Source organism: Emys orbicularis, chromosome 3, assembly GCF_028017835.1.
Source record: "Emys orbicularis isolate rEmyOrb1 chromosome 3, rEmyOrb1.hap1, whole genome shotgun sequence".
Classification (NCBI taxonomy): Eukaryota; Metazoa; Chordata; order Testudines; family Emydidae; genus Emys; species Emys orbicularis.
In genome coordinates this window covers 214,347,510-214,373,338 of record NC_088685.1, presented here as the reverse complement: position 1 = coordinate 214,373,338, position 25,829 = coordinate 214,347,510, and the positions used below count along the sequence as shown (strand labels likewise).

At 51.0% G+C, this 25,829-nt stretch overlaps 1 protein-coding gene across 3 annotated transcripts in view; it reads left to right on the top strand.

Annotated features, from left to right (window-relative positions):
• PPP2R5D (protein phosphatase 2 regulatory subunit B'delta) overlaps positions 1–25,829 on the top strand; it is a 42,198-nt gene that overhangs the window by 13,874 nt on the left and 2,495 nt on the right. For 2 of the 3 annotated variants that reach the window (XM_065402066.1, XM_065402067.1), the window contains 12 exons: positions 1,048–1,247; positions 1,706–1,816; positions 3,054–3,146; positions 4,266–4,396; positions 4,799–4,858; positions 5,823–5,931; positions 7,126–7,179; positions 10,825–10,995; positions 14,811–14,938; positions 17,293–17,394; positions 24,935–25,007; positions 25,620–25,736. In XM_065402066.1, the coding sequence (XP_065258138.1) occupies positions 1,048–1,247; positions 1,706–1,816; positions 3,054–3,146; positions 4,266–4,396; positions 4,799–4,858; positions 5,823–5,931; positions 7,126–7,179; positions 10,825–10,995; positions 14,811–14,938; positions 17,293–17,394; positions 24,935–25,007; positions 25,620–25,736 (1,349 nt within the window). Of the gene's footprint in view, positions 1–1,047; positions 1,248–1,705; positions 1,817–3,053; positions 3,147–4,265; positions 4,397–4,798; positions 4,859–5,822; positions 5,932–7,125; positions 7,180–10,824; positions 10,996–14,810; positions 14,939–17,292; positions 17,395–21,209; positions 21,342–24,934; positions 25,008–25,619; positions 25,737–25,829 lie in introns of those variants that run through there. The other variant, XM_065402068.1, reaches the window with a different exon arrangement.

Sequence of the window (25,829 nt, the reverse complement as noted above, 5' to 3'; positions counted from 1 at the left end):
AGGAGTAGGAGAGTCTAGGTTCTACCTCTACCCTGGGGTCCAGACCTGGGCCCCTGTGCAGCAAAGGGGCCATTCACTCCAGCCTCCACATTCTACTTGATTGTTCCTCCAGAGCTGCTTCCCAGCCTGGCTCACCTGCTTTCTCAGCTCCCTCTCAACTGGGAACCCCAGTGTAGATCCCACCCAGACCACAGTGACTATCTCTTGCGCACCCCTCACCCTGCAGTGGGCTGTTGTACTCTCCAGATCTCCCTGCTTATTGGGGAGCAGGGACCTGCCTTCTATTTCCTGCTTGCTGCCTCGCTCGCAACCACTAGTCATATGTTCTGAGAAGAACACAGACGCAGGGAAGAGGGGAGTTCAGTTCACCCCGTGACATGGCACTATCACGGGCCGTGTCTATGTTGCAATCCCAGGGGGTGATTGTGGCTCGAGTGGACATACTGAGCTGGCTTTAATCTAGCTAGCTCGGGGACCGGAGCAGCGAAGTCGTGGCAGTACGTGCTTCAGCATAGGCTGGCCAAGCCTGCCAGAACCCTGGTAATTAGTCATGGGGATAGCCCGTGGCAGTCCTGCAGCTAGCTAGATTTAAAGCTAGCTCGGTGTGTCTACATGAGTTGCAGTCATGCCCCTTGATAGCCGTATAGGCATATCCTAAGAGGAGGTGAAAGCTACACAGACTGTAGTAGATGAGAGCCCGCATGTGGACACTCTTATTCCAGTGTAAGAGAGCCTTTTTTCAGTTTAAATTACGTTGCTTGGGAAGCCACTCATATACCAGAATATGTGTGTGTGTGTGTGTGTAACTAGATCTGTATAACTGGTAACACTTTCCAGTGTAGACCGAGCCTTAGTCTGTCTGCCTGCCTTAGTTCCCCATCTGTATAATGGGGATAACAGCACTTCCCTGCCTCCCATTAGGATAAATACAGTACATACTGAGGGTCTTGGTACTGCAGTAGTGGAGGCTGTGTAAGTACCATAGATAGATGTTCTGCCTGGGAGTTGTTAGCACAGAGGTGAAACGTGCTTTGCTGTCCCTGCCAGATGCTCCCGCTCATGAACGAGAAGAGCTCTTCATACAGAAGCTGCGACAATGCTGTGTTCTCTTCGACTTCATCTCCGACCCACTCAGTGACTTGAAGTTCAAGGAGGTGAAGCGAGCTGGTCTCAATGAGATGGTGGAGTACATCACGCATAACCGGGATGTCGTCACCGAGGCCATCTACCCTGAAGCTGTCATCATGGTAGGACTAGCAGGACTATGGCCGGTTTTCTGTGATCACCCCCCAGCAGGTGCCAGGGCAGTCAGGACTGGAAGAGGCTTCTGTCTGCATGCCTAGAAATTGGACGTAGTAAGAGACATAAATGGGGGCAGCTGGAGAGAGGAAGAATAACTTGCTCAGGAGGAACATGACCATGACATCTTTGGACCCTTATTAGCCATCCAGAGAATGACTGGGGTGTGTGGGTGGAGGGTGGGGGTATAGGAGGGGTATAGAGCCGCCAAAGGCGTTTGTCCGCAGCACAGACAGCACTGGAGGTGTTTGACCTCAGCATGGCGGCTGTAACCCTTTGGCCTCCAGAGCGAGAGGTGTTTGGGAACAGTTATAAAGAGCATCAGCTCTGGGCACTGCGAGAATGTCAGTGTCCGTGGGCCAAAGGGAAGGTGTGGAAAGGTCACTCATCCGCCTTCTCACTTCAGTTTTCAGTGAACCTCTTCCGGACCCTCCCCCCCTCATCCAATCCAACCGGAGCAGAGTTTGACCCCGAGGAGGATGAACCCACACTAGAAGCTGCCTGGCCACACCTCCAGGTGAGAGAGAGTCTGCCAGCCTCATTTCCAGGTGAGGGTGGGTGAATGGATTGCAAGGGGCCGCCTGGCTAGGTGACGGATGCCAAGAGGTAGGAGTGGGAGGGAAGGTACTGAGCTTTCCAAGCACAGATTTCAAATATCCTTCCCCTGCGGATACTTTTACCCTCCCTTTCCTTGGGGGTCAGCACAGGAAATGAGGCCTTGGATTCTGCAGCTTAGCCCCAGGGATGTTGGTGCGGGCTGGGAACGAACGGCTGTTCTAAGGAGCTTAGGGGGTCTTGCATTTTTGAAGTTAGGACCTTTGGGAATCCCCCCTTCATTTTTTCTCTCTCTCAGAAGCCCCAAGCCTCTGCTCCCCTCCCTCTGGCCCAGGAGGGTGAGAGACAGCTCCCGCGAGAGGAACCAGTGCTGCTGCTGCTTCCTCTTCTCCCCCCCCCCCACGCCTGCTGGCCAGGAACCTCAAGCCTCCTCAGTGGGTGGGGCCTATTTGGTCCCCATAAGAGCCGTGCTTGGACACCCAGACCATTTACTTAACATTTTAGCCGGCAAAAATAATTATAAGCAAAACTGATGGGGAGCAAACATTTCAGCAGAGACATGAGAGCACAAACTGGGAGGTGCTCACGGACTCTCTTCTAGATGCCCACAGAGCCACCGTTCCTCAGGCATGGACACGGATACGTATTGAAAACTGAGTAGTATTCTGGGGAAAAGGGGATGTGGTGGAAGCAGCAATAAAAAAAAAAAAATCAATCTAGCAACAGAGCTCGGAGAGAAGGTTAAGAGAACTTGATCAGATCAGGTTCTGCAAGTACCTACGCACAGCGATGGTATCTGTTAGCAGAGGGCTGTTTGATCTAGCAGACAAAGGCAGAAGACGAGCCAGTGGCTGGAAGCTGAAGTGAGAAATACTCACAGTGGAAAGGAGAGACAGTTTTATAACCATGTGGGGTAATTACCCATTGGTGCAGCGTACCTAGGGATGTGTGTTGTGTTGGTAAAGGGGGTGGGGCTTAGGCGTCAGATGCTAACAAAACTCTTCTCCACTGTTAGAACATTCAACTGTTAATTGTTTCCTGGCACATTAGCGCTGGTGACGCCTGCTGTAACAAGCCACCATTCAAAATCTTTAGCCTTTTACTGATCGGATGGGAAAAGGAACATAGTTGACGTGTAAAGCATGAAGAATTAAGTAAAGCTTTTCTTTTTTTAAAAAGCCTCCTCTTGCTCTCCTCAGCTAGTGTATGAATTCTTCCTGCGGTTCCTGGAGTCGCCCGACTTTCAGCCAAATATAGCCAAGAAATACATTGACCAGAAGTTTGTATTGTCAGTAAGTAGTTCCAGCTTCCCCCTCCACATGCTCTCGTGAAGGGGTGTTTAGCAGACATGCTGCGTATCGCTGCTCAAGCAGCCCCCATGGCCTCCTCCGAGGGGATGGGTAGTAGGCTTAGTTCAGAGAAGGGCAACAAAAATGATTAGGGGTATGGAAGAGCTTTCATATGAGGAGAGATTAACAAGGCTGGGACTTTTCAACTTGGAAAAGAAACTACTAAGGGGGGATATGATACAGGTCTATAAAATCATGACGGGTGTGGAGAAAGTAAATAAGGAAGTGTTATTTACTCCTTCTCATAACACAAGAACTAGGGGTCACCAAATGAAATTAATAGGCAGCAGGTTTAAAACAACAACAACAAAAAGGAAGTATTTCTTCACACAACACACAGTTAACCTGTGGAACTCTTTGCCAGAGGATGTTGTGAAAGCCAAGACTATAACAGGGTCCAAAAAAGAACTAGATAAGTTCATGGAGGATAGGTCCATCAATAGCTATTAGCCAGGGTGGGCAGGGAAGGTGTCCCTAGCCTCTGTTTGCCAGAAGCTGGGAATGAGCGACAGGAAATGGATCACTTGATGATAACCTGTTTTCTTCATTCCCTCTGGGGCACCTGGCATGGGCCACTGTCGGAAGACAGGATTCTGGGCTAGATGGACCGTTGGTCTGACCCAGTCTTGCGGCTCTTATGTTCTTATGCAGTGTCTGGGCAGCTCCACCTTCCTCCATGCCCTCACTGGAGGAGCTCTTGGGGAACCTGCATGGGTTGCTGCCATTGAAACTCACTCTAGAAGCTGCTTCCAAAGAGAAGGTCCCTGAGGGACTGGGAGAGCAGCAAGGGTTTCCCCTGCCCTAGAGCTGGGCTGCGTGAGGAGAGGCAAACTCAGGAGCCGGCACTGGTACAGCCTTTGCTCTGCTCCAGGAGTCTGAGCAGCTGCTAGCGACACTAGGCGTGGCTGACCGTGGGGAGGCACCAGCGTGCACTGCGTGCAGAGGGGTGCGCTCCAAACTGGAACCTACTTACGCTGATGAGCAGACGCTTTCCCCTGTGCGGTCGGCAGCCCATGTCCAGGGGAGAGCGCCTCAGGACTAACTGAATCCCTCTTTCCACAGCTGCTGGATTTGTTCGACAGTGAAGATCCCAGAGAGCGGGACTTCCTGAAGACCATCTTACACCGGATTTACGGGAAGTTCCTGGGCCTGCGAGCGTACGTGAGGCGGCAGATCAACAACATCTTTTACAGGTGAGCTGTTCTGCCAGGCCCAGCGATGCTGGGAACGGGCTTGGAGGACCTGGGGGAAGCAAAGCCGGAGCATTCCGTCTGTTCCCGGCCCCGCCAGTGACTGGGCGAGTTAGGTTGTGTCTCTGGACATGGGGATAGTATTTGCCTGTGCTACAAGGGTAGTGAGGATTCAGTCGTGCGGAATGCCTCTGACTGATGTGGGAAATGGTAGGGCTTTCTTCCCCCGGCCATGCCCCAAAGCAGCCCACTGCTGATCTGGGAGCCTGGGCTGATCCCTTACCCACTCTTGTGTAGCGTGGACAATCCTGTCCTCTTCCTGAATCCTGTCACCTCTTTCGGGGAGCTGTGTCCTGTGCTTGGCAATGACTCCTCTCCTCTCCCATCCCTCTCCCTTCTTCTCAGGTTTATCTATGAAACAGAGCATCACAATGGGATTGCAGAGCTGCTGGAGATCTTGGGCAGGTAAGGGCATTTCTCCCTTTCTGTGTTTCTTCTGCCACTGCTAGGAGCTCCAGGGCTTCTGAGCAGGGTGGGACCTCGCCTAGTGTATTGTGTGGTGTAGCAGGGACTTACCCAATCTGCCTTCAGGCCCATCTGCTGCCTCAGTTTCCTCTCACACATGTTGGTTCTCTCAGCCTTCCAGCACAGTTGGGTTGCTGAGCTGACTCAGCCCTCCAGCTAATTTACACAAGTCTGCTCCTTCCCGGGTATCAGAGTCCAAACACAGGCACAGGTAAAGAGTGCCCCTGTCCAGTCTGGGCACAGCCCTTCCATCCCCAGCCACTCTTCTGCCGGGCTCTGCCCAGTCTCTCCATATCCCTTCTGTTTAGAGGTCACTGCAACATCACGTCAAGTGGCAGCGCAGGAGGGACCCACACCTGCCCGCCTAGGTGGAATCCCAGCCCAGGGAACTCTGAACAGCTGGGCTTTCTGCCCCATAGCCTCAACCACGCTCCTGCGTCTCCTTCCCAGGGCCTCTTCCAACACTCCAGTCCTCCTGCTCTTCTGTAGAGCATTACTGCCAGGGATGCTCACCCCAGAGTCCATCTCAGTTCGGCTCCCCAGCCGGCCTGGCTTAATCCTGTGATCCTTGACACATTACTGCAGAGCTCATCTCCTCCTTGAGCTAAGTGTGGCATGGGGGCAGCTGAGCCCCAACCCTCTTAAAGGCCCAGCTCACGCTGTGGTGTGGGATTTCCCACTCTGCATGTGATTGGCCTTCACTGGAGGGAATGTGCTTTTCAGGACACATTTTCAGGGTCCCCTGGGGCTGGGGCCCTAGTGACTGCAGCCCTGAAGCCAGGTGCTTCCTGGAGATGTTAATGTGGTGTGGTAGGGCTGGGGCTGGGTTTATGCTGTGGTTGCTCTGGTACATAGTCAGTAATACCTGACCCTGTCATGTCTCTCTTCCCTTCCCCCTACTCAGTATAATCAATGGGTTCGCTTTGCCTCTGAAGGAAGAGCACAAGATGTTCCTCATCCGGGTCTTGCTACCTTTGCACAAGGTGAAATCGCTGAGCGTCTACCACCCACAGGTGAGAGGCTCTGTCAGTTACTGGAGAGGTCAAACACTCAGGCTTATTTACAACCACCACCAGGCTTCACTTATCAAAACCTGGCAGCGGGGGTTCTGGCCTCTGTACGTTCACCCCCTCTGACGCCTGACTGTTCCTCTCACCCCCCAGCATGTGCTTTGAGCTGTCCGGCCCTGGCCTCCTTCACCCGTGTCTGTTAACTTGCTGCCTCTTGCTCCTGGGCAGTGTCCTCTGCTGGCTTGAACGTCAGGCCTACTCATCCTCAACGGTTGGACGCTCATGGATGATTTTTTTACAGGTATTTAGGCCTTGCTGCGCTCAGCATTGCAATGCCTGACTGATTTAGCAGCCTAAATCCTATCGACCATCAATGGGATTTTGACTCCTAAGTGCCTAAATCACTTTAGATGTAGGCTCCTAAATCAGTCAGGCATTGCAGCGCTGAGTGCAGGAATGCCTAAATACCTTTAACTATCTGGGCCTTATCCTTAAATATCTGCTACTCGCTGCTACCCTTGTATTCAGAGAGTTGAAGGCCCCGAGTTCCATTCCCCAGCCCCTGTGTGTGTGTGTGCTGTGTACTTAGACAGATATGGAGGCAAGGTCCTTGCCGATCTAGGGAGAATACGGGACAAAAGCCCAGATCTGAATGGTGAAGCTCTCTTCCTTCCTGTTGCTTCCCTGACCATGTTTTTGAGAGGGGAGGGGAGGGCTTTTCAGTTGCTCAATTTGTCACTGGCAATTTTTAAATGGAGATGGGATGTTTTTCTAAGAAACCTGCTCGAGTTCACCCAGGAATTAATTCTGCGAAGTCCTGTGGGCTGTGTTATACAGGAGGTCAGACTAAATGATCACAGTGGTCCCTTCCAGCCTTAGAATCTATTCATCTACCTGTTTGTAGCCACAGATTTGTGAGTGTGCTGCTTGTGAACATGTGGGCACAAACTACACCTGGTGCAACATGAGGGACAGAACTCAGAGCTTCTGGCTCCCAAAGCCGCCCAGGGTTCTTCTGCTTGGCCTAACAGAGACAAGCTCACCATTCGCTATCAGTCACTTTGAGCTGCTGCAGGTTGCCAGGCACACACGCTGGAGCAGGTCTGACCTGGCATGCAGCCAAGGGCTGTGGTAAGTGCTGCTTGCCGTCTGCTTAGCCAAGAGAGGAGTTCCAAATGAGCTGTGTTTTCCTTGCAGTTGGCGTACTGTGTTGTGCAGTTCCTGGAGAAAGACAGCAGCTTGACCGAACCGGTGAGTGCCCTTGCTTGGCTTTGGCATGTCAGCCACGGCCCCAGTTCACATCACCTGATCATTTCTAGACATTTTAGCAGCTAAGTTACTCTGACCCCACTCCAAAGAGACCTGGCATAAGTTGGATTTGTTCGCTCACTGGAGCTGGCCTGCAGAGGGGTATCAGTCATTTGACATGTCACAAGCACAGAGCAGGACTAGATACTCTAGATACGCACAGCCAGGCAGGCTTTGGGGGCTGAGCAGTTTGGAAACAAGACATGAGCAAGCAGAGCACAGCTAGGAGTGAGTCTGTCTTGTATGATTCCAGTCCAGCTGTAGCAGAGTGCAAAGCATGCAAAGACCCTCTCATGGCAACTCCCCTTCTGGCTATACAGCTTCTGCCATGAGAAGATGCTTGGGAATCGGACAGCCGAAGAAACCAGCAAGAGTTTATAGGGAACTGCGGGTGTTTGAGATCCAGTCTAAACCACTAGAGCTGGTCAGAAGACCACGGGAGAGGGTGTAGAAACTGGAGACAGAAAGGTCTGTTTAGCCTGCGTGAGCTGTCCCTTATGGAGAGGTGGGCTTTGTTTTACTGAGCTGTTGGAGCCTCATTATCGTATCCCCTCCTGCCAGTTCACCTCCAGGACATTGAATCCTGACAGCTGAGTTTGCCTTCAAGTTGTAATGCTGCTGAAGACTAAATTTGTACAATGTGGTGCTCTGGCGCAAACAGGGCCCAGATGTGTGTCCTGCATTGTGGCTCTGCAGACCCACAATAACACTAAGCAGAGCAATGCTGACGGGACAGAGAGTGTGAGAGGAAGATCAAGGGCTCCGCTCCTCAGGGCAGAGTGCGGAGAAATGCCATACGTGGCTCTATTCTACACAGGCTCAGCTTTGGCAGACGGCTACTGGCTCGTGCATGGAAATGGCATTTTAATTACTCATATTTACAGCTTGGGTTGTGTTGCACCTGAGCTAGCAAAGCTGTGCACTGACAATTAGCCTGCCTGTGTTCAGCCATTTGCACATTCTAGCTCCAGCATTCCCACACTGCAGGTTCTGGAAATAGGCCTCCTCCTGCCCTCCCACTCACTCCCCCAAGTCATCCATATTCTCATTGTCAGGGGAAGCACATGTCTCCTGTGCCAGGTAATTCACCGCCCTGCTGATCCCAGGCTAGTGAGATCTAGCTGAGCCTGCCACTCAAAGTATTGGAGCTGCTGAGATGGGGGAGGGAAGCAGAGAATTTCTGGGGGGTTCTTACTGTGCATTCACACAGCAAAGCGTGGTAGATCCTTACTGACAACGCGAAGACTCATTACTGAATTTTGCAAATCAGTGAGCAAAGGCCTGATTCGGTGCCCATGGTAGGACTCCCACTCACTGCAAGGGGCATTGTATCAAGCTCCGACCAAACCGATTCTGTGAAGACAAGGCAGCGTCAGCACAGAACGCACTGTGTGTTTGTGTAAAGTATCCAAGCCTTAGTAACCAGGGACCTCATGTGGTGCTTGTGTGCTTGATCCCTGCCTTGTTTGTCCTTCATTCAGCCATAACACAAGAGCTGCCACACCGAATCTTGCTGAATCAACGTGCTCCAGAATGGCAGTATTCGTGATAACCAAACAAAGCAAAGACCAACTCCTGTGCATCTCACCCAACCTTAGCTCTAGGGAAAACTGCCTTGGGAGTCACTGAAGCTAGTTATTGATTGAATGGCAAAACTACCAGTGCTGTGGACACCAAGCTGTCCCTGCCTTGCAGAGCCCTTGGAATGGTCGAAACATCATGCAGGCAGCCTTCCTCTTGCTGCTGCGCCCTCTGCTGTTCCCTCAGGCTGCTTGCCGGGGCTAAGCTCGGCGTTTCAGGCTTCTCCTAGGAATTGGTGAAAGGCTGGCGTTTCCAAAATGTGTTCAGTTGTGCAGCACCAACCAGGCACTGCAGCCATGAGTGCTGTGTTCAGCTTTGACCAGTGCTAGCTGAACAGCGTGTAAGCTCTCTGAACGTCCACTGACACTACGGCTTCATAACCTCTGTTGTTGAACTACAAACAGTGTTAGTTAGGAGAACTGCTCTTGCAAACCGTTCTGTTTGAAGCCAGCGGGTGCAGTTTTCATGCACTGCATCTCTCCCAAATGAATGTTCAAACTGCAGACTCTGCAGCGTGTGACTGTATCTGTTTCAGAAAGAGATTTGATTTGGAAGTGAGTGGCTAAAACTTTCACTCAGTGCATTTGGATTCTGATCTAGAAGGCACCGAGCATTGGTATTTGGCGTTCAGTGGATTTGTCACATCCCTTTTGGGACAATAGGTTAGCCAGATCATGATACATTGAGTCCAGTATCCCTCCCCTGCCAGTACCTGATGCCTCAGGTGACAGTGGAACCCCCCCCCCCCAATTGCACTTGGTAAATGGTACGATCCTGCATTTGAACGAGAACTTCTGTTCTGACCCCTTGGTGATTAGTTTACACTCTGAAACATCAGTTTCAATCGTCTGAATCTCCGCATCCATACAACAAACACGACTGTTCGTAAAAGTCTCCAGTCCCTGTCCTGAGTCTCCTGCGGCCGTGAGCGCCACAGGGCAGCTGCATTTCCTGGGAAGCAGAATTTCTCTCCGTTGCTCTCTATTCACCAGCATGTCACTTTGAGTGGCCCCTTGTTCTCGTGGGGACAGAGTGAAAAGCAGGCGATGATCACTTTTCCCTGTGTAGTCTGAACCCTTAGGACATGGGCTAGTCCCAAAGTGGGTGAAGCCAAGGCTCAGAAGGAACTTTTTGGCCCAAATGCAGGGCTCCCCCTCTTCAACCTGCCTTCTCCAAGAACACCACCAAGCACATTAACTTATCGGAAAACCCATTCACTACCCGGGCAGCTTTCCTCTGCTTGGGAAGGAGCTGGGGTGGGGGGAAGTAGTCTCCTTGCTTAGTGCCCTAGCTTGAGAAGGCTGTCAGCCACCATGTTGATGGGAATGGTGAGAACCTGAGCAGAACAAGGAGGGTGTAGCCAGGGAAGAAGGAGCTATGTCTGCTGCTAGGTAGCGCTCCTAGGCAGAGCTAGCGTCTATGCACTCCACCTCTCTGTGCAGCCATATCCTGTCCAGGCTGCCTGCAGGGAAATGTGGGGGTAGGTGCCGGGTGATATAGGTGCCTTCAGCTTCCGGATCTGGAGCCAGAGGGTCCGTGTGCTGGACAGGTAGTCAGTGGCGTTGGCAAGGTAGGGAGAGGAGAGAGGAGCAGCAAGGGAAGCTGTGCCGCTTCAGAGTTGAGGAGGAGAGTCCAGAAGAGAGTTCACCCAGTGCCTGTCCTGCAACGTATAGTTCCAAGGACTGCCGCAGACACTGGGATTCTGAGGGCCAGATACCTTGATGGGGCCCTCTTTAGTCCCTCCTAAGGTCTGGGAGGACAGAGCGGTTCGTGGCCTCTGTGCTGGTGGAGGGTCTCTGGATGCAGAGCTATGGGGGAGGGGTGGGGTTCAGAGGCATGAAAGAGCTGGTGATTTGTATGCCTAACCCGACTGAGTCCATATGTACAGGCCCTGCGTCTGCTGATGTGCATGGGATGTGGCTGTGCTGGGGTTCTGTGGCTGAGGGGCTAGACAGCAGTGCCAATAGGTTTGCACTCTGCTCCCAAGCTCCTTTCTTTACCTCTCAGGTGATTGTGGGCTTGCTGAAGTTTTGGCCGAAAACGCACAGTCCCAAGGAGGTGATGTTTCTGAACGAGCTGGAGGAAATACTGGATGTGATCGAGCCCTCCGAGTTCGTGAAGGTCATGGAGCCCCTATTCAGGCAGCTGGCCAAGTGTGTTTCCAGCCCACACTTCCAGGTAGGTTCCAGGCTCAGCAAGACCACCTGGCATTGCTTTGCACCCGGGTCCTGTTTTTAGGGTGAAGCTGAGATTCTGGAGCGTGCTTCTGTGATCACTAGCGGAATCGATGGTAAATTTAGTGGCAGCAGTGATCAGGATGACTCCTGAGGATGGCACAAAAACAGGAGGCATTAGTGAGCCACCAGACCAATAGTCTAGGAGTAGGACGACTGTGAATGTCCTCCCAAGCTACTGATAGTGTTTTCCCCAGCCCTGAGTGTTACAACATTGAGGGGCTAGCGTGGGGATCTTGTGCTGCCTCTTGTAAGTGGCCGATCTGATACGTGGGGGAGATGGGCCCCATTCAGGTTCCTCCTGTCCCTGAGTACTGTGCCCAGGCCCTTTTGAGATCAAATTATCTACTTGTTTACTGCACTGGAGGATGATCAGCCAATGAGACTTTCTGTTCTTATGAGGATTCCCAGTGTTGCATGCCAGCAGAAAGGGTACCTTGCACTGGCCTGGCTCTGGGGCAGCAGATCATCCATTGTGGAGATTGAAGAGGGGGAGAGCAGGAAGTATGGAAGATCTTCAGGGTCACTTGATGGTTCCATTTGAGGGATACCAAGGGTAGCTGGGGAAGGTGGAAATGTTAACACCGTGATACAGTGCTGAGGGGCACGCCTGGTAGTTTTGGGATCGAGCCATTCAGCAGCTGCCCCTCTCCACACCCTTCCTCTGCATTGCCTCGTTTGCCATCAATGTGACGTGCGCTTCGCAGATACATGGTCTCTTCCCCACACAACTCACAGTGTAGGTAGATGCCACGCAAAAGCAGGCACGCATCAAGAAGGTCAGGAATTAAAGGATGGCAAAATAATTAATGCCAATCAACATGGGTTTTGTGGAAAATAGGTCTTGTTGAATTAATGTGATACAGGTTTTTTTATGATATTACAAGTTTAGTTGACAAAGGTAATGGTGTTGACATAAATTGCTTAGATGTCTGCGAGACATTTGATTTAGTCCCACGTGATAATCTGGAGAGTGACGCTGTACAAAGTCACTGTGGCCCATGTTAAATGGATTAAAAATTGGCTAACTGATAGATCTCAACAAGTAATTGTAAATGGAATCATCAGATGGGGCTCTCTGCCCAGTGCTATTCAATATCTTTATCAACAATCTGGAAGAAAATGTAAAATCATTTTTGGTAAAACTGGCTGGTGACATAAAAATTGATGGGATGGTAACTAAAGAAAAGGAGGGGTCAATTGTATAGAATGATCTGGACCTCTTGGTCACCTGGGTTCGGTTGAACAACATGCATTTTAATACAGCTGAATGCTAGGTACAAAGACTGTAGGCTACACTGACAGGATGGGGCCTGTATCCTGTAAAGCATGGACTCTGAAAACGACTTAGGCACATGATGGAAATTCTTGACTGTATAAGCAGGGGGATATTGAGTAGGGGTAAGAAGGTGGTTTTACCTCTGCATGTGGACAGAATTAGTGAGACCGTTACGGGATAGTGTCCCATTCTGGTGTCCAATAATGTTGATAAAACGAAGAGGGTTCAGAAAAGGGCTATGAAAATAAAGCTCTGTGAGGAAAACACTGTCTTACAGTGAGAGACTACCTTATCAGAGAGTTTGAGGGGACTTGGTCATAGTCTAGTGCAGGGGTAGGCAACCTATGGCACGCGTGCCAAAGGTGGCATGCGAGCTGATTTTCAGTGGCACTCACACTGCCCGGGTCCAGGGGGCTCTGCATTTTAATTTAATATTAAATGAAGCTTCTTAAACATTTTAAAAACCTTATTTACTTTACATACAACAATAGTTTAGTTATATATTATAGACTTATAGAAAGAGACCTTCTAAAAACATTAAAATGTATTACCGGCACGCGAAACCTTAAATTAGAGTGAATAAATGAAGACTCGGCACAGCACTTCTGAAAGGCTGCCTGACCCCTGGTCTAGTGCCTCAATGGGGAAGAGGTGTCTGAGAGCTGGCTTGTTAATCTACCAGACAAAGGCATAACAAGATATAACGGCTTAAACGTGAAGTTAGATAAATTCAGACTAGAAAGAAGGCTTTCTTTTCTTTTCTTTTCTTTTCTTTTCTTTTCTTTTCTTTTCTTTTCTTTTCTTTTCTTTTCTTTTCTTTTCTTTCTTTAACAGTGAGGGTAATTAACCATTGGAACAACTTACCTAAGGATGTGGTAGATTCCCCATCATTTGGCGTCTTAAGCTATATTCTAAAAGATATAGTCTAGAGCAGGAATTACAGGATGCTATGGCCTGTGTTATACAGGAGGTCAGGCCCAATGATCACAATGTTCTCTTTTGGTCTTAAATCTGACTCTGCAGCTGAGCAGGGACATGCAGGGACCTGGCGTGATAGAGCCACAGGCTTGTTTTGTTTTTTGTTTGGGGGGGGTTTGAGAGAGAAGGTTTCTTCTCTCTCCCCTGAAGGAAGGGTGAGGACTGTGGCTGAAGTGCCCTCATAGGATACATTTTTACTGCCCAGTTAACCCAGGCCCTTATGTGACTTTTAGCCCAGAGTCCCCTTGCAGCCACAGAGGGTTTGGAGGTGCTTTCACCCTGGGCTAGCTTACTCCACTGCAGGGGTGGGTTAGAACCTGAGTTCCGCTTTAACTCGAGCTGGAACATAGTCCTCCAATCCATTCCCACAATCCCACTGAAGGACCAACAGGCTCTCCCACAGTTGACAGAATCATAGAGTGTCTCTGATAAAAGGGATCTCTCCCCAGACACACACGGGCGTGTGCAGAAACAGTGAGGACGCAGTAACACAGATGGGCCTTTGCAGTGGGGATCCTCACACCCAGGGTAGGCTAACCCAGTGCTGAGACCTGAGTGCCAGTCACCCGGGTTAAGTGTGCAGTGAAGGCATAGTGTAAGGAGGAGAGGGTAAAGGAACTGTGGAGCAGGTCAGGGAGGAGTCTTAGCCTAGGGAGCTATATGGAAGGTGGTCCGGGGAGCAGAGAGAGACAAGAACATTAAGGTGGGATCCAATTTGTGCAAGAACCCAAAGGTGAGGACACGGGTCTTGAGTTTTGTACGGAAGGCAAAGGGGAGCCTTGGGAGAGATTTGCAGAGGGGTCTGATGTGGTCAGAGCAGCAGGCAGGGGAAATGGTTTTGACAGTATTTTTGGTCGGTTGAAGAGAGTGAGGTCGAACGGAAGGAAGTTGCTGTAACGGAGGTGAAAGATGGTTAGGACCTGGATGAGGGTCTTGAAGTTGGGGACAGACAGCAATGGAGAAAAACTGACCAGGCTTAGCAGTGATGTCAGTTTGGAGGGTCAGGAGGAAGAGAGAACACAGAGGGATGTCCCTGTTGGACAGGGAGGGGAGTGGAGATTTCAGGGAGGAAAGCTCCATTTTTAGCCCTTGTTGAGCTTTGGCTGGAGGCAGGACAATACGAGGAAGAGTTGTTGGAGATGTGACTGAATGGAGAGTCATCGATATAACAATAGCAGCTGAAGCCATGTGACCAAATGAGGCTACCCAAGGACATAGCCCTGAGGACCCGCCCTGCACAGGGAGAGGAGGAGCTCTTGGTGTAGATGCAGCAGAATGTAAACGCGGAGAGACCAGAAACCAAGGGATGGGTCTCTCCAGGCAGAGGACCATTGCCAGAGGTGGCAAAGACGGGCTCCTCAGCCGGAGCTCTGTCGAGTCTGATTTCTTGGCTGGGGAGTGCCAGAACTTTTGCCTGGTTGGTGACGAGTGGAATTCTCACATGCACCCTATGACCTGTCCGCAAGGAGCCTATACAGAGATGTGCTTCCCTCCTCCTGCAGGTGGCCGAGCGAGCGCTGTACTACTGGAACAACGAGTACATCATGAGCCTGATCAGCGACAATGCAGCCAAAATTCTCCCCATCATGTTCCCGGCACTCTACAAGAATTCCAAGAGTCACTGGAACAAGTAGGTCCTTTCTGTGGGTCCGGGGGCCATTAGGAATGAGTGAGTGAGCATCCAGGATCGCGCAGGCCTGCTGCTGGCTCCAGGGGAGTTCATTGTGGTGCTGCTGCTTGCTTTGGGGCACAGAGGAGGCATGGAGCTCAGATACCAAGGGGATGGGTGCACTAGATCTGAAAAACCCAAGTAGCCCACAGCAGCCGGGGCCTGAACGTGTCATTTTGGGTGGCTGTTCAGCCAACCCAGTCAGTTAGATGGCCGATATCTCTAGCCCTTGGAGTCTGACTGGTAGGTGTGTTGGGATTGTCTAGCCCAGTTTCACAAGCCGTGGAGCGCAGAGACCTCTGCGGCCTCCAGGGCTGAACAGAGGCACTGGTGAATGTGCTGATCTGGTGTCTCCAGCTGCCAGGTAACAGAGAGAGCTCTGAGACAGCACAACCCACAGCACAGTTGTGCTTCCCGCTGCTGCTTGGCACCAGATCCTCATGTGAACCGCCCACCACCCAGCTCTTCCTCTAACTGTTGTTAGCTGTTTCAGTTAAATAGGGGTTAAGAGTCCGAACCCCCGCTGCTTGGGTGAATGGCTTAGGAAGCTCACAGCACACATCCGAGACCCCTGGGGGTACATTTGCAGGGCCAGCAGAAACCCACGGCAGCAAGTCTTAGAGCTCGGGCTTGCACTACAGCGCTACAAATAGCTGTGTAAATGTTCAGGCTTGGGCTCTGAAGCCTGGCCGGGGGGGGCATTTCCTGATATTTCTGTGGGGGAGAAGGCAGGAAAGCCCCCACCCCCCCGCCGCCCTCGTCCTCAGGCCTTCCCTGTACACTGGAAAGAGGCAAAACTAGGGCACTTTTAATACAATTTAGGGGGAGCTTGCTGGAGCTGGGATTCAGTGTGTCTGTAATACAAAGAAATTGGCTGCCAAATAAAAACTGTTTGCAAACTATTGAACCATTGTCTGTTTCTGCTTTCGCTCGCCTCTTCGCCATAAAGAATCAGAAAGAGGCACAAACTGAACTGTTCCCTTTGCAGCTCCCCTTAAGGGGTGGGGTAAATGTTATGCTCACCACCAGGCAAGGAAATAGTAACTGTGGCCTTGGCTTTCACACCAGTACTTATCACGCACGCACTTCTTCATGTAGTTTGGGCCACCTTTCTACCATCATGATTCAGAAATGTGCTTTGCACCACTAGACAGAGCCATTTCCAGCGGTTCTGAGGTTTCTTTTCTCATTTGTCTAATCTTCCCCCCCATTTGTCCGCCTTTCTCTCTCTCCTTCCTGGGAGCAGTGCTTGTACTCTGTTCTGCCTCTTTCCAGTTTGTGATGGTATTTTTCTACTAGTCCTGCTTTCCCGGATATCTTTCTCGCTGCCACCCTTGCTTTCCCAGAATGGGCTGAGGGACCCAGAAATTCTCCCCTTCCTTCCCCCAACTCGGTCACTGTGTGTGTCAGAAAATAACATCTAGGAGCTATCCCTTTATTGCCAACTGTTCCCAAAGGCAATTAGTACCGTGAGTCCTCTTTCATGGCTGGGGAGGGAGCACAGAGAGGTAAGGTGACTTACAGGAGCCAGACTGCATGACTACTAGCCCATGCTGCTTCTGGGCACGAGTCCAATATGTGTTCTGATTTCCCAGCACCACAGACAGGCAGGGCACTTTCAGACAAGACACAGTCCCTGCCCCAGGGGCTTACAGTGTAGCGTGAATAAGGCGTGACGCAATGCAAGCATCCTTGACACCAGAGGAGGAGGCGGCTTGTTCTCTCAGTGCACGCAGTGCTAGTTCCTGGTTCCAAATTGCTATTAAGTGCCCCTCCTTCAGAGGTGGTGTACGTTCCAGTTTGCTGCAGCAGCTGTTGTACACTGGAACTGAGGGAATGGAGTGAAGCCATGTGGGGAAATCAAACAATCCGGCTGGTACATTGCAAACCTCCATCACATGCGGCTGTAAAACTGGGTTGAACAAAGCTCTATAGGGAAAATCCCCGAGCTGGCCCCCAGCTTCTTCCATCTCTAGCTTCTTTGACTATGTGATGCCCAATAGGAAAGGCCCTGGGGGCTTGAATGCTGATTTCCTGCTGACATCTGTGTTGGGAACCACCAACTCAGCAGCATTACTAGTTATGGCTCCATTGAACTGCAGCCCCAGTCACTGTGAAGAGAGCTGCTCCCCCCTGTGGAATAATCAAATGGATTCAGGTCTCAGTTCTTTTCACACTGAGTCCTGGGACCATAGGAAGGGCTCTGGTCAAGCTCCTACAAGCAGAAGTGATGTCTGTCTCCCTCCCAACAGGGTAAGGGACAGGCAACTTGATGCTACCTGTGACCCAGTGTCCCTCTTCTGCCTTCTTTGCAGGACGATCCATGGCCTGATCTACAACGCCCTGAAGCTGTTCATGGAGATGAACCAGAAGCTGTTTGATGACTGCACACAGCAATACAAGGCAGAGAAGCAGAAGTGAGTAGCTTGGGCAGGAGCCTCCCCTCAGCTGACTTAAACTAATATCTGAGTCTCCTTGACCGTGTGAGGAAAGTCCCAAGCCAGTACAGTTAGCAGTCAGGTTTAAGCGGTTGCTCCGGTCAAACAGGGACCCTTCAGAATGTAGGGAAGCCAAGGGGAAGGAGTATAAACAAAAGCAGGAAAAAAGCGAGAGGGAAATTAGGAAGGCAGAGGTGGACACCGAAAAGCAAAAAGCTAGAAACAACTGAGAAATCCTGTCAGTCTATCAGAAGCAAGAAGCCTGTTGCAGAACTGGTGGGTTTGCTGGACCACCAGGGAATAAAGGGAGAAGTGGAGGAGGAGGAGGACGCTGCAGAGAAACGAAGGCCCTGATTCGGCAGTGCATTTAAGCACCTTCTCGTCTCCCATTGACTTCAGTGGAACCTAAGCACATGCTTAAAAATTAAGTCTCTGCTTAAGGGTTTTGCTGAATTGGGGGCGTGATGGCGTTTGGGGAGGTATCTGCTGTTCTCAGATTATAAAGAATTGTCGGGGGTTGCGTTGTCAGAAGAGGAGGTGCTGGAATAAATTGATCAATTAAAGGGGCTCCGGCCCCCAGCCCCTAGTGATACATCCAAGCGCTGTGAAGGAACTTGGGAATGAAGTGGCTGAGCTACTAATACATACATGCTTGTTAAAGTCCGGGACTGTACCACGGACTGGAGGGTAGCAAATATTGTACCTATTTTTAAAACGTCTCTGGGGGTGGTTACAGCCCTGCGAGCCTTACTTTGGGACTTGGTAAGTAGGTTGAAACTAGAATAAAAAATACCTAGTAAAACAGGACAGGCTGGAGACAGGCCTGCATGGTGTCTGCCGAGGGAAGTTGTTCCTTGCTAACCTAGCAGAGCCCTTTGAAGGTATCAGAAGAACAATGGATAAAGAACAGGATGGCATAATTTATTTTGTATTTCAAGTCGCTCACAAGAGGCTAGTAAGGAAACCAAGTAGCCCTGGGGTGAGAGGTAAAGTTCCGCCATGGATCAGAAAGTGGATAAGAGACAGAAAACGAAGAGCTGAGATAAATGAACTTTGTCATGTTGAAAGCTGACGACAGCAAGGGTTTCCCAGGGGTCCATACTAGGGCTGTTGCTGTTTGGAAGGAATGTATGTATAATGTAGGCGGGGTTGCCCAACGCTTTGCATGAAGGGTATGTCTGCAGTGCAGCTGGGAGGTGCTTTCCAGCACAGATAGGCAGACTTGTTTGCTCTGCTCCAGCTAGTGAACTAAAAACAGCAGCGTGGGGCTCAGTCGAGCCGTCCAAGTTCAAACCCGCCCCGCCACCTGCATGGAGGTACTTGGGTGGCAGTTCCAGCTGCTGTGTAGACACACCCTTAAACACCTTGTTTTCATTAGCTTATGACTTTTCCACACTTCAGCCGTTCTGTCTGACATTTTCCATGCAGGGGGTCTGGCTCTGACTGAATGGTTTTAGAAAATGTCAGCCAAAATTGGTCAGCCATTTCTAAGAACATACAATGTATAGAAGCATGGAACTAGGTTGTTTTGCTCATGTTAAAAATTTCTGACAACCTTGTCTGTGAAAAGCTGTAGCCCCCCTGTGCTTTGGAGCAGCGATTTGAAATTTGGCAGGAGGTGACCTTTGTGGCAGGGATATGCCTCTTGAGATCCCATGTGAAAATCTGCCCAGATTTGACCCGGTTGCCGAGTAGAGATGTGCGAGAGTTTCGCCGCTAAATTCCCCAAAGATTCTATCTACATTGGGCATGCTTCAGCCCAGGGCTGAGCAGGACTTGCCCTGCAATTGCAGCTCTGGGCTGCCATGGGCCGTGCTGGGTTCAGGCACTGGATTGAGAGCAGGGAGATTCTTTCCTTTGCTCTTAATGACCCCCTGGCTGCTGGGCCCAAGCAGTGTGGAGGTGGAAGCTGGCTGACTCCAATGTAGAGGGGACAAGAGCCAGACCAGCAAAGTAGTGGGGAGAATAGATTGGGACAAGGAGACTGAGGGGGAGGCTGGGACTGGAGCCTGGCAGGGGTCGGGAGAGGAAAACTGGGCCTGGGAGTTAGGGTGGGGAAACTGGGGCTGGCTGGGCAAGGAGACTGGTACTTAGAGCCAGGGAGAGACTGGCATTGGGATTCTGGGAGCCAGTATCTGGGGGCTTGAGACTGGATGAGGAACGAGGGGGAGACGGGCTGAGAACCCATGGGGGAGTGGGAGGGGAGAGAGACCTGACAAAGAGCCGGGATGCAAGGGGAGAACTGGCACTAGCTAGGCAAAGAGATTGGGACAAAGAGCCAAGGCAACAGACGGGGGAGACACCTAGTTGCTTGGACAACTTCCTGTGCCTTTTGTGGGTTTAAGTGGTGCCTCCTAGCCAATGAATGGGGCTGGATGTTCCCCCCAGTTAGAAACTTTGTGGAGGGGACTTTGTGAACTAGAGCTTCGCTAGCCCCCTTCCCTACTGGTTTGGGTTTGCTGCTGGGTGGTAGCCAGGTCGGTGCATTGTCTAATTCAAGACCTGTGATTCTTCCCAAGGAGAGTGGGACTGGGAAGAAGAGCCGAGGTAGGGAAGAAACAGAACTGGGGGCAGGGCAGAAAGGGTCACACTTGTGGGCAGGAGCGGCGCCAGGGTTTTTGCCACCCTAGGCGGCAGCGCTCCTCCTCTGAGCATTCGGCGGCGGGGGTCCTTCCGCTCCGGGTCTTCGACGGAAATTCGGCGCCGGGTCCTTCACTCGCTCCGGGACCCGCCGCCAAAGTGCCCCGAAGACGCGGAGCGGAAGGACCCCCCGCCGCCGAATTTCCACCGAGGACGGCAAAATGCCGCCCCCCAAATCCTGGTGCCCTAGGCCTAGGGTCGCCTAGTGGAAGCGCCGGCCCTGCTTGTGGGAAACAGGCAGAAGAGTGTGTGCCCACTAGAAATACTCCCCGCCAGAGCCTGGAATGGAGTCCATGGTTCCTGAGTCTCGCAAATATCTGTGAAATCGACCGGGAAAGTGTGTGTCTCATTCTCCTCTAGTGCTGGCCCACATAGAGGATGATAATCTACTAATGCGATCAGTTATTCCGTTAGCTCAAGGTGCGGAGGTCAGGGGGGTGGAGCTAAAATTTCCAACCCGGCTGATGACCATGTGGGGGGGTCAAACAGATGTCACATGATGGAATTTCTGTGTTTTCAGCTTGCTTTTTTTCAGTTAGCAAGTTACATGCACAAACCTGTGTTCAAAGAACATTACAGTGATTCCTCACTTAAAGTCGTCCCAGTTAACGTTGTTATGTTGCTGATCAATTATGAAACATGCTCGTTTAAAGTTGCTCAATGCTCCCTTATAACGTCATTTGGCAGCCGCCTGCTTTGTCCACTGCTTGCAGGAAGAGCAGCCCATTGGATCTAGCTGGTGGGGGCTTGGAACCAGGGTGGGCTGGCAGCCCCCTATCAGCACCCCTAAGTTCCCTGTGCGGTAGCCACCCAGCAGGCTATCAATTGCTGGGCAGTTCAGGTGTCCCTCCCCCCACTGCCGTGTGCTGCTCCTGCCCTCTGCCTTGGAGCTGCTCTCCGGAGCCTCCTGGTTGCTGTGCAAGGGGAGAGAACGAGGGGGGCTAATGTCAGGGTGTCCCCATCCCCCCTGCTCCTGCACCCCACTTACCCCCTTTCCAAAGAGCAGGGGGGATACACAACAGCGCTCAGGACAGAGGGAGCTTCCTGGCAGGAGCTGCTGTCTCAACTTGCTAATTTATTTAAAATGGCAATGTACTTAGAGTGGGGTCAGCGTACTTAAAGGGGCAATGCGCGTCTCTCTCTCTCTCACACAGGGTGTGTGTCTCTGTCTCTGTCTGCCATGCTGTCTCCCCTCCCTCCATTCATGCTGCCTTGTAGAGTGTCTGGCTACATTAACAACAGTGTGTTAACCCTTGAGGGCTCAGCCGAGTGCTAGTTCATCATTTAGCAGCAAGGCATTCCCTGGGAAATATCCCACCCTCTGACGCCACCACCTCAACCAAGCTTCACAATCATCATTGCTGTGTACAGTATTAAACTGTTTGTTTAAAACTTTGTGTGTGTGTATGTATATATAGTCTTTTTGTCTGGTGAAAAAAATTTCCCTGGAATCTAACCCCCCCATTTACATTAATTCTTATGGGGAAATTGGATTTGCTTAACATCGTTTAGCTTAAAGTCGCATTTTTCAGGAACAGAACTACAACGTTCAGCGAGGAGTTACCGTATTAACATTGCAAAGTCAAGCTCTCAGAAGATAGGAAATGCCAGTATAAAGGTTGCCTGTGCAATATTAATTCGTCCCTCTTGTGCGTATGTATTATAATATTGGCTGTAATTACATGATCACATGCTGTTTTTTCCATAGGACCCTGCCCCATTCAGTGAGACTGAGGAGAGGAGAGATTGAGAAGGATGAGGACTGTTTAGGTTAGAAAGAAGAGGGCACATAGGAGGTATACAAAATAATTACAGGGTTAGGGAAGGTATGTTGGATGTTCCTGTTCACCTTGTGTCATAGCACAAGAACAAGGGGATGTTGCATAAGGCTGAAAGCCAACCAATGTGCAACTGATAAAAAGAAACATATTTTTACACAAGGCATAGTTAGCCTATGGAACTCACTGCCACAAGGTATCACTGAGGCCAAGAGCTTAGGAGGATTCAGAAAAGGATTAGACATTTCAATGGTTATTGGCCACCCACAGTACCTGCCTCTGCAGAACTGATCACTTCCTGCAGCAGCGCAGCCACACAACACCTTTGTGAGCCGTACTGGGCAGTTAGAGGCATGCCCATTTCCCAGGGCCATACACTGAGTGGGTTGCTGGCACTGCTGGTGTCTTTTTCTAGAGCCCCCAGCCCTCCGGGAGAAGTGAGGCCATGCACCTTGCTATCCAAAGAGCGATTAGTTACTTCTTAAACAGGGTTCAGCTGCTCAGAAAGTCAGACCCTTGGAGAAAAATCAGAGGCTCAAGCCCTATTAGTTATAAGATGGTGCATCTGGTCATGCTATGAACTAGCGGATTGTCTGTACCTCAGCAGTTTGGGCCTGGTGCAGCTATAGGGATGGCAGGCTCAGGAGCATGTGTCCACACTGCTTTGTGTGAAAGCTGAGGGGGCAGCTAGGTGGAGTTGTGGACACGCCTTCATGATCGCTGCCAGGCTGTCTGGAGCAGCTCTCAACTGTGAGTGCCAACCTCAGGGTAGATGGTCAGAAAACCGGGCTGACCCCCCAAGCTTGTGGTGTGTTCTGTAATTAGATTTCACCAAGCCAGTAGCAAAGGTGAACTCCTGGATCACTCTAGCAGTCTTACCACGGAGTCACAGACAGTTCCCTTAGACTCTCCATCTATCTTACCACCCAGACAAACTGAACTTAGTGATAATGGTCACCTAAACCAAAACTCTCCCATCAGATTGCTCCCAGTCCCAAGAGACCAGTCACTTACCCCAGATCATAGAATCCTAGAATACCAGGGTTGGAAGGGACCTCAGGAGGTCATCTAGTCCAACCCCCTGCTCAAAGCAGGACCAATCCCCAGACACATTTTTGCCCCAGATCCCTAAATGGCCCCCTCAAGGATTGAACTCACAACCCTGGGTTTAGCAGGCCAATGCTCAAACCACTGAGCTATCCCTCCCCCTCCCTTGGTACCCTAGATGTGTAAGGGTCAGTAAGAGGCCTCTTGTTACCATCAGGTGGGATTAAAAAATGTCCTGCTGCAGGGCATAAAACCAGTCTCTGATTGATGGGAATAGGAAGAAACTTCTCTTGTGGAATGGTGTTGCACATGTGTATCATAGGACTGTAATGCCAGTCAACATTGGTTTATGGGAAATAGGTCTTGGCAAACAATCCCGATTTCGTTCTTTGGTGAGATTACAAATTTGGTCAATAAAGGCACTTGCACAGATGTAACCTGCCGAGACTTTTGTCAGCATTTGACTTAGTTCCGCACTGTACGATATCAGCAAGAGTCCACCTTAAATGAATGAACTGGCTAACTGACAGGTGTCAGAAACTAGCCCTCAACGGGGAACCATCCTAGAATAGGTGTGTTTGTAGTGGGGTTCTGCAGGGATTGGTACTAGGCAGGCACTAGTCTGCATTTTCAACAGTGATGTGATAGTCAGTATGAAATCACCGCTGACACAAAGAAGGATGGAGTGGTAAATAACTCTGAGAAAAGGGCTCAGTGACACCCAGCGATCAGGATCTCTTGGTAAATGCAAGGTCATGCGTCTTGGAACAAGGAATGCTGGCAGTCCCTACAGAATGGGAGACTGTATCCTGGAAAGCAGAGACTGAAAAAAACACAGGGCTTCCATTCTGGATAACCAACTGAGCGTAAGCTCCTAATATGATGCTGTGGCAAAAAGGCTAATGCGGTCCTTGGCTGTATAAATAGGAGAATAGTGAGTAGGAGCAGGGAGGAGTGATTTTTACCTCTGCATACCGCATTGGTGAGCCCGATATTGGAATACTGCATCCACATGTTCAAAAGAATGTTATAAATTTGGAGAAGATGCAGAAAAGAGCCGTGGGCTGGAGAAAATGCCCTGGAGTGAGGGACTCAGAGCTCGATCTGTTCAGTTTATCAAAACGAAGATGCAGAGGTGACTTGATTAATGTGTACGTGCCTTCCTGGGGAGAAACGACAAGGCTCTTAGGGCTCTTTAGTCTAGCAGGGACGGGCAGAACAAGACCCAGCGGCTGGAAGCTGAAGCCAGACAAAACGTATTTAGAAATAAGGTGCAGATTTTTACCAGTGAGGGCGATTAGCCCTTGGAACAAACTCCCCAGGGCACTGGTGGAGTCTCCATCTCTTGATGCCTTCAGACCCAGACTGGAGCCTTTCGGGAAGATCTGCCAAACCCAAGTTGTTTGGCTCAATGCAGAGGTAACTGGGTGACATTCTCTGGCCTGTGTTATACAGGAGATCAGACTAGATGATCTGATGATCCCTTCTGGGCTTAAACTGTATGAAAAATCTGTGATTTGGCCACCTCAGGGCTTCTTGTGCCATCCTCTGAAGCTGCTGGTCCTGGCCAGTGTTGGAGAGGGACCTTGAGCTAGATGGACCCTCGCTCGGCTCTGGTAGGGCAGTTCCAATGTTCCTGTGCCTTGCCTGGGGAACGAGAATGGTAACTCCAAACTAGCCTCAGCACGTAGTGCTGGGGACAGGTCCACATGCTTCCCTCCTCCAAACTCAAACACATGAACTGATCATTCAGACAACCCACTTCCAGCTGCTTTACCCTCCAGCTAGCAATCTGATCCCCCCCCAAAGACAGACAGACACACTCTGTGCCCACCCAAAATCTTCCCAGGTGCACTGAATGGAATGCATTCTCCTCCAGCTGCCAGGTGCTCCCAATTTCCAGGTGTTACCCCCACCCAGAAATAGGTCTTTTGTAAGGGACAAAATTAGTGGACCCCCCCCCCCCCCATGTCTCCTGCTGTCGCCAGGCCCCCCAGCGGATTTCCATCTCTGCCACTTTTCCCTAGAGTTTAACTTCTTCCCTTTCTCGGCAGGGGGAGGTTCAAGCTGAGGGAGCGAGAAGAGATGTGGCACAAGGTTGAGGAGCTGGCCCGGCAGAACCCCCAGGTAATGATGTCACTCGGAATGGGATGGACGGGGGAGAGAGCGTTGGGGTTTCAAACGCCTGCTGGCTGGGCCCACAAAGAGCAGAACCCATCACTGGGCGGTTCCTTGCAGAAGGTCCTGGCCAGCCATGGAGCCCCAGTGGCAGCCTGTGTCTCAGTCCCCTATTGTTGTCATGAAGCGCAGTTACCTGAGGACGTTGCCAAGCTAGTGGAGATACTTCCAATCTCCCAGCTGGCCTCTTACTTCAGTGGCATTGACCATCTGATACCGGAGGAGCAACTGTCCCCTGGAAAGCCTGTGTGTGTTCCTGGTTATCGAGTAGGGAGTGTGCCAGTGGCTGGCACTCTCCTGCTCTGCCAGCCTAGGCATGGTGAATGGCACACCACCACTGCTCGGCAGGCAGAGTGGGAACAGCGAAGGGCAGGAGTCTCCCTGGCTGAGGAATACTGTCTAACCCCTCTGTGCTGGCTTGAGGTGTAGAGGGTGCTTTGGGAGCATGTGAAATTCCCCGGGGGCCCTGTCAGACATGGGGGTAGAGGAGGGATTCTGGTGCTGGTGTGCAGTGTGCCTGCGTGCTGAACTAACCTCCCTGATTGTTCGGATTGTCTGCAGTACCCCATGTATTACGCTCCCCCACCCTTGCCTCCGGTTTACTGCATGGAGACAGAGACCCCAACTGCAGAGGACATTCAGCTACTGAAGAAAACGGTGGAGACAGAGGCTGTGCAGGTGAGTCAGGGTCCAGCACCCTGGGCAGAGTTCCTCAGAGGAGGTCCCTCCACCATAGGTGGCTCCATTTGAACAGAGATATTGCCAGACTGG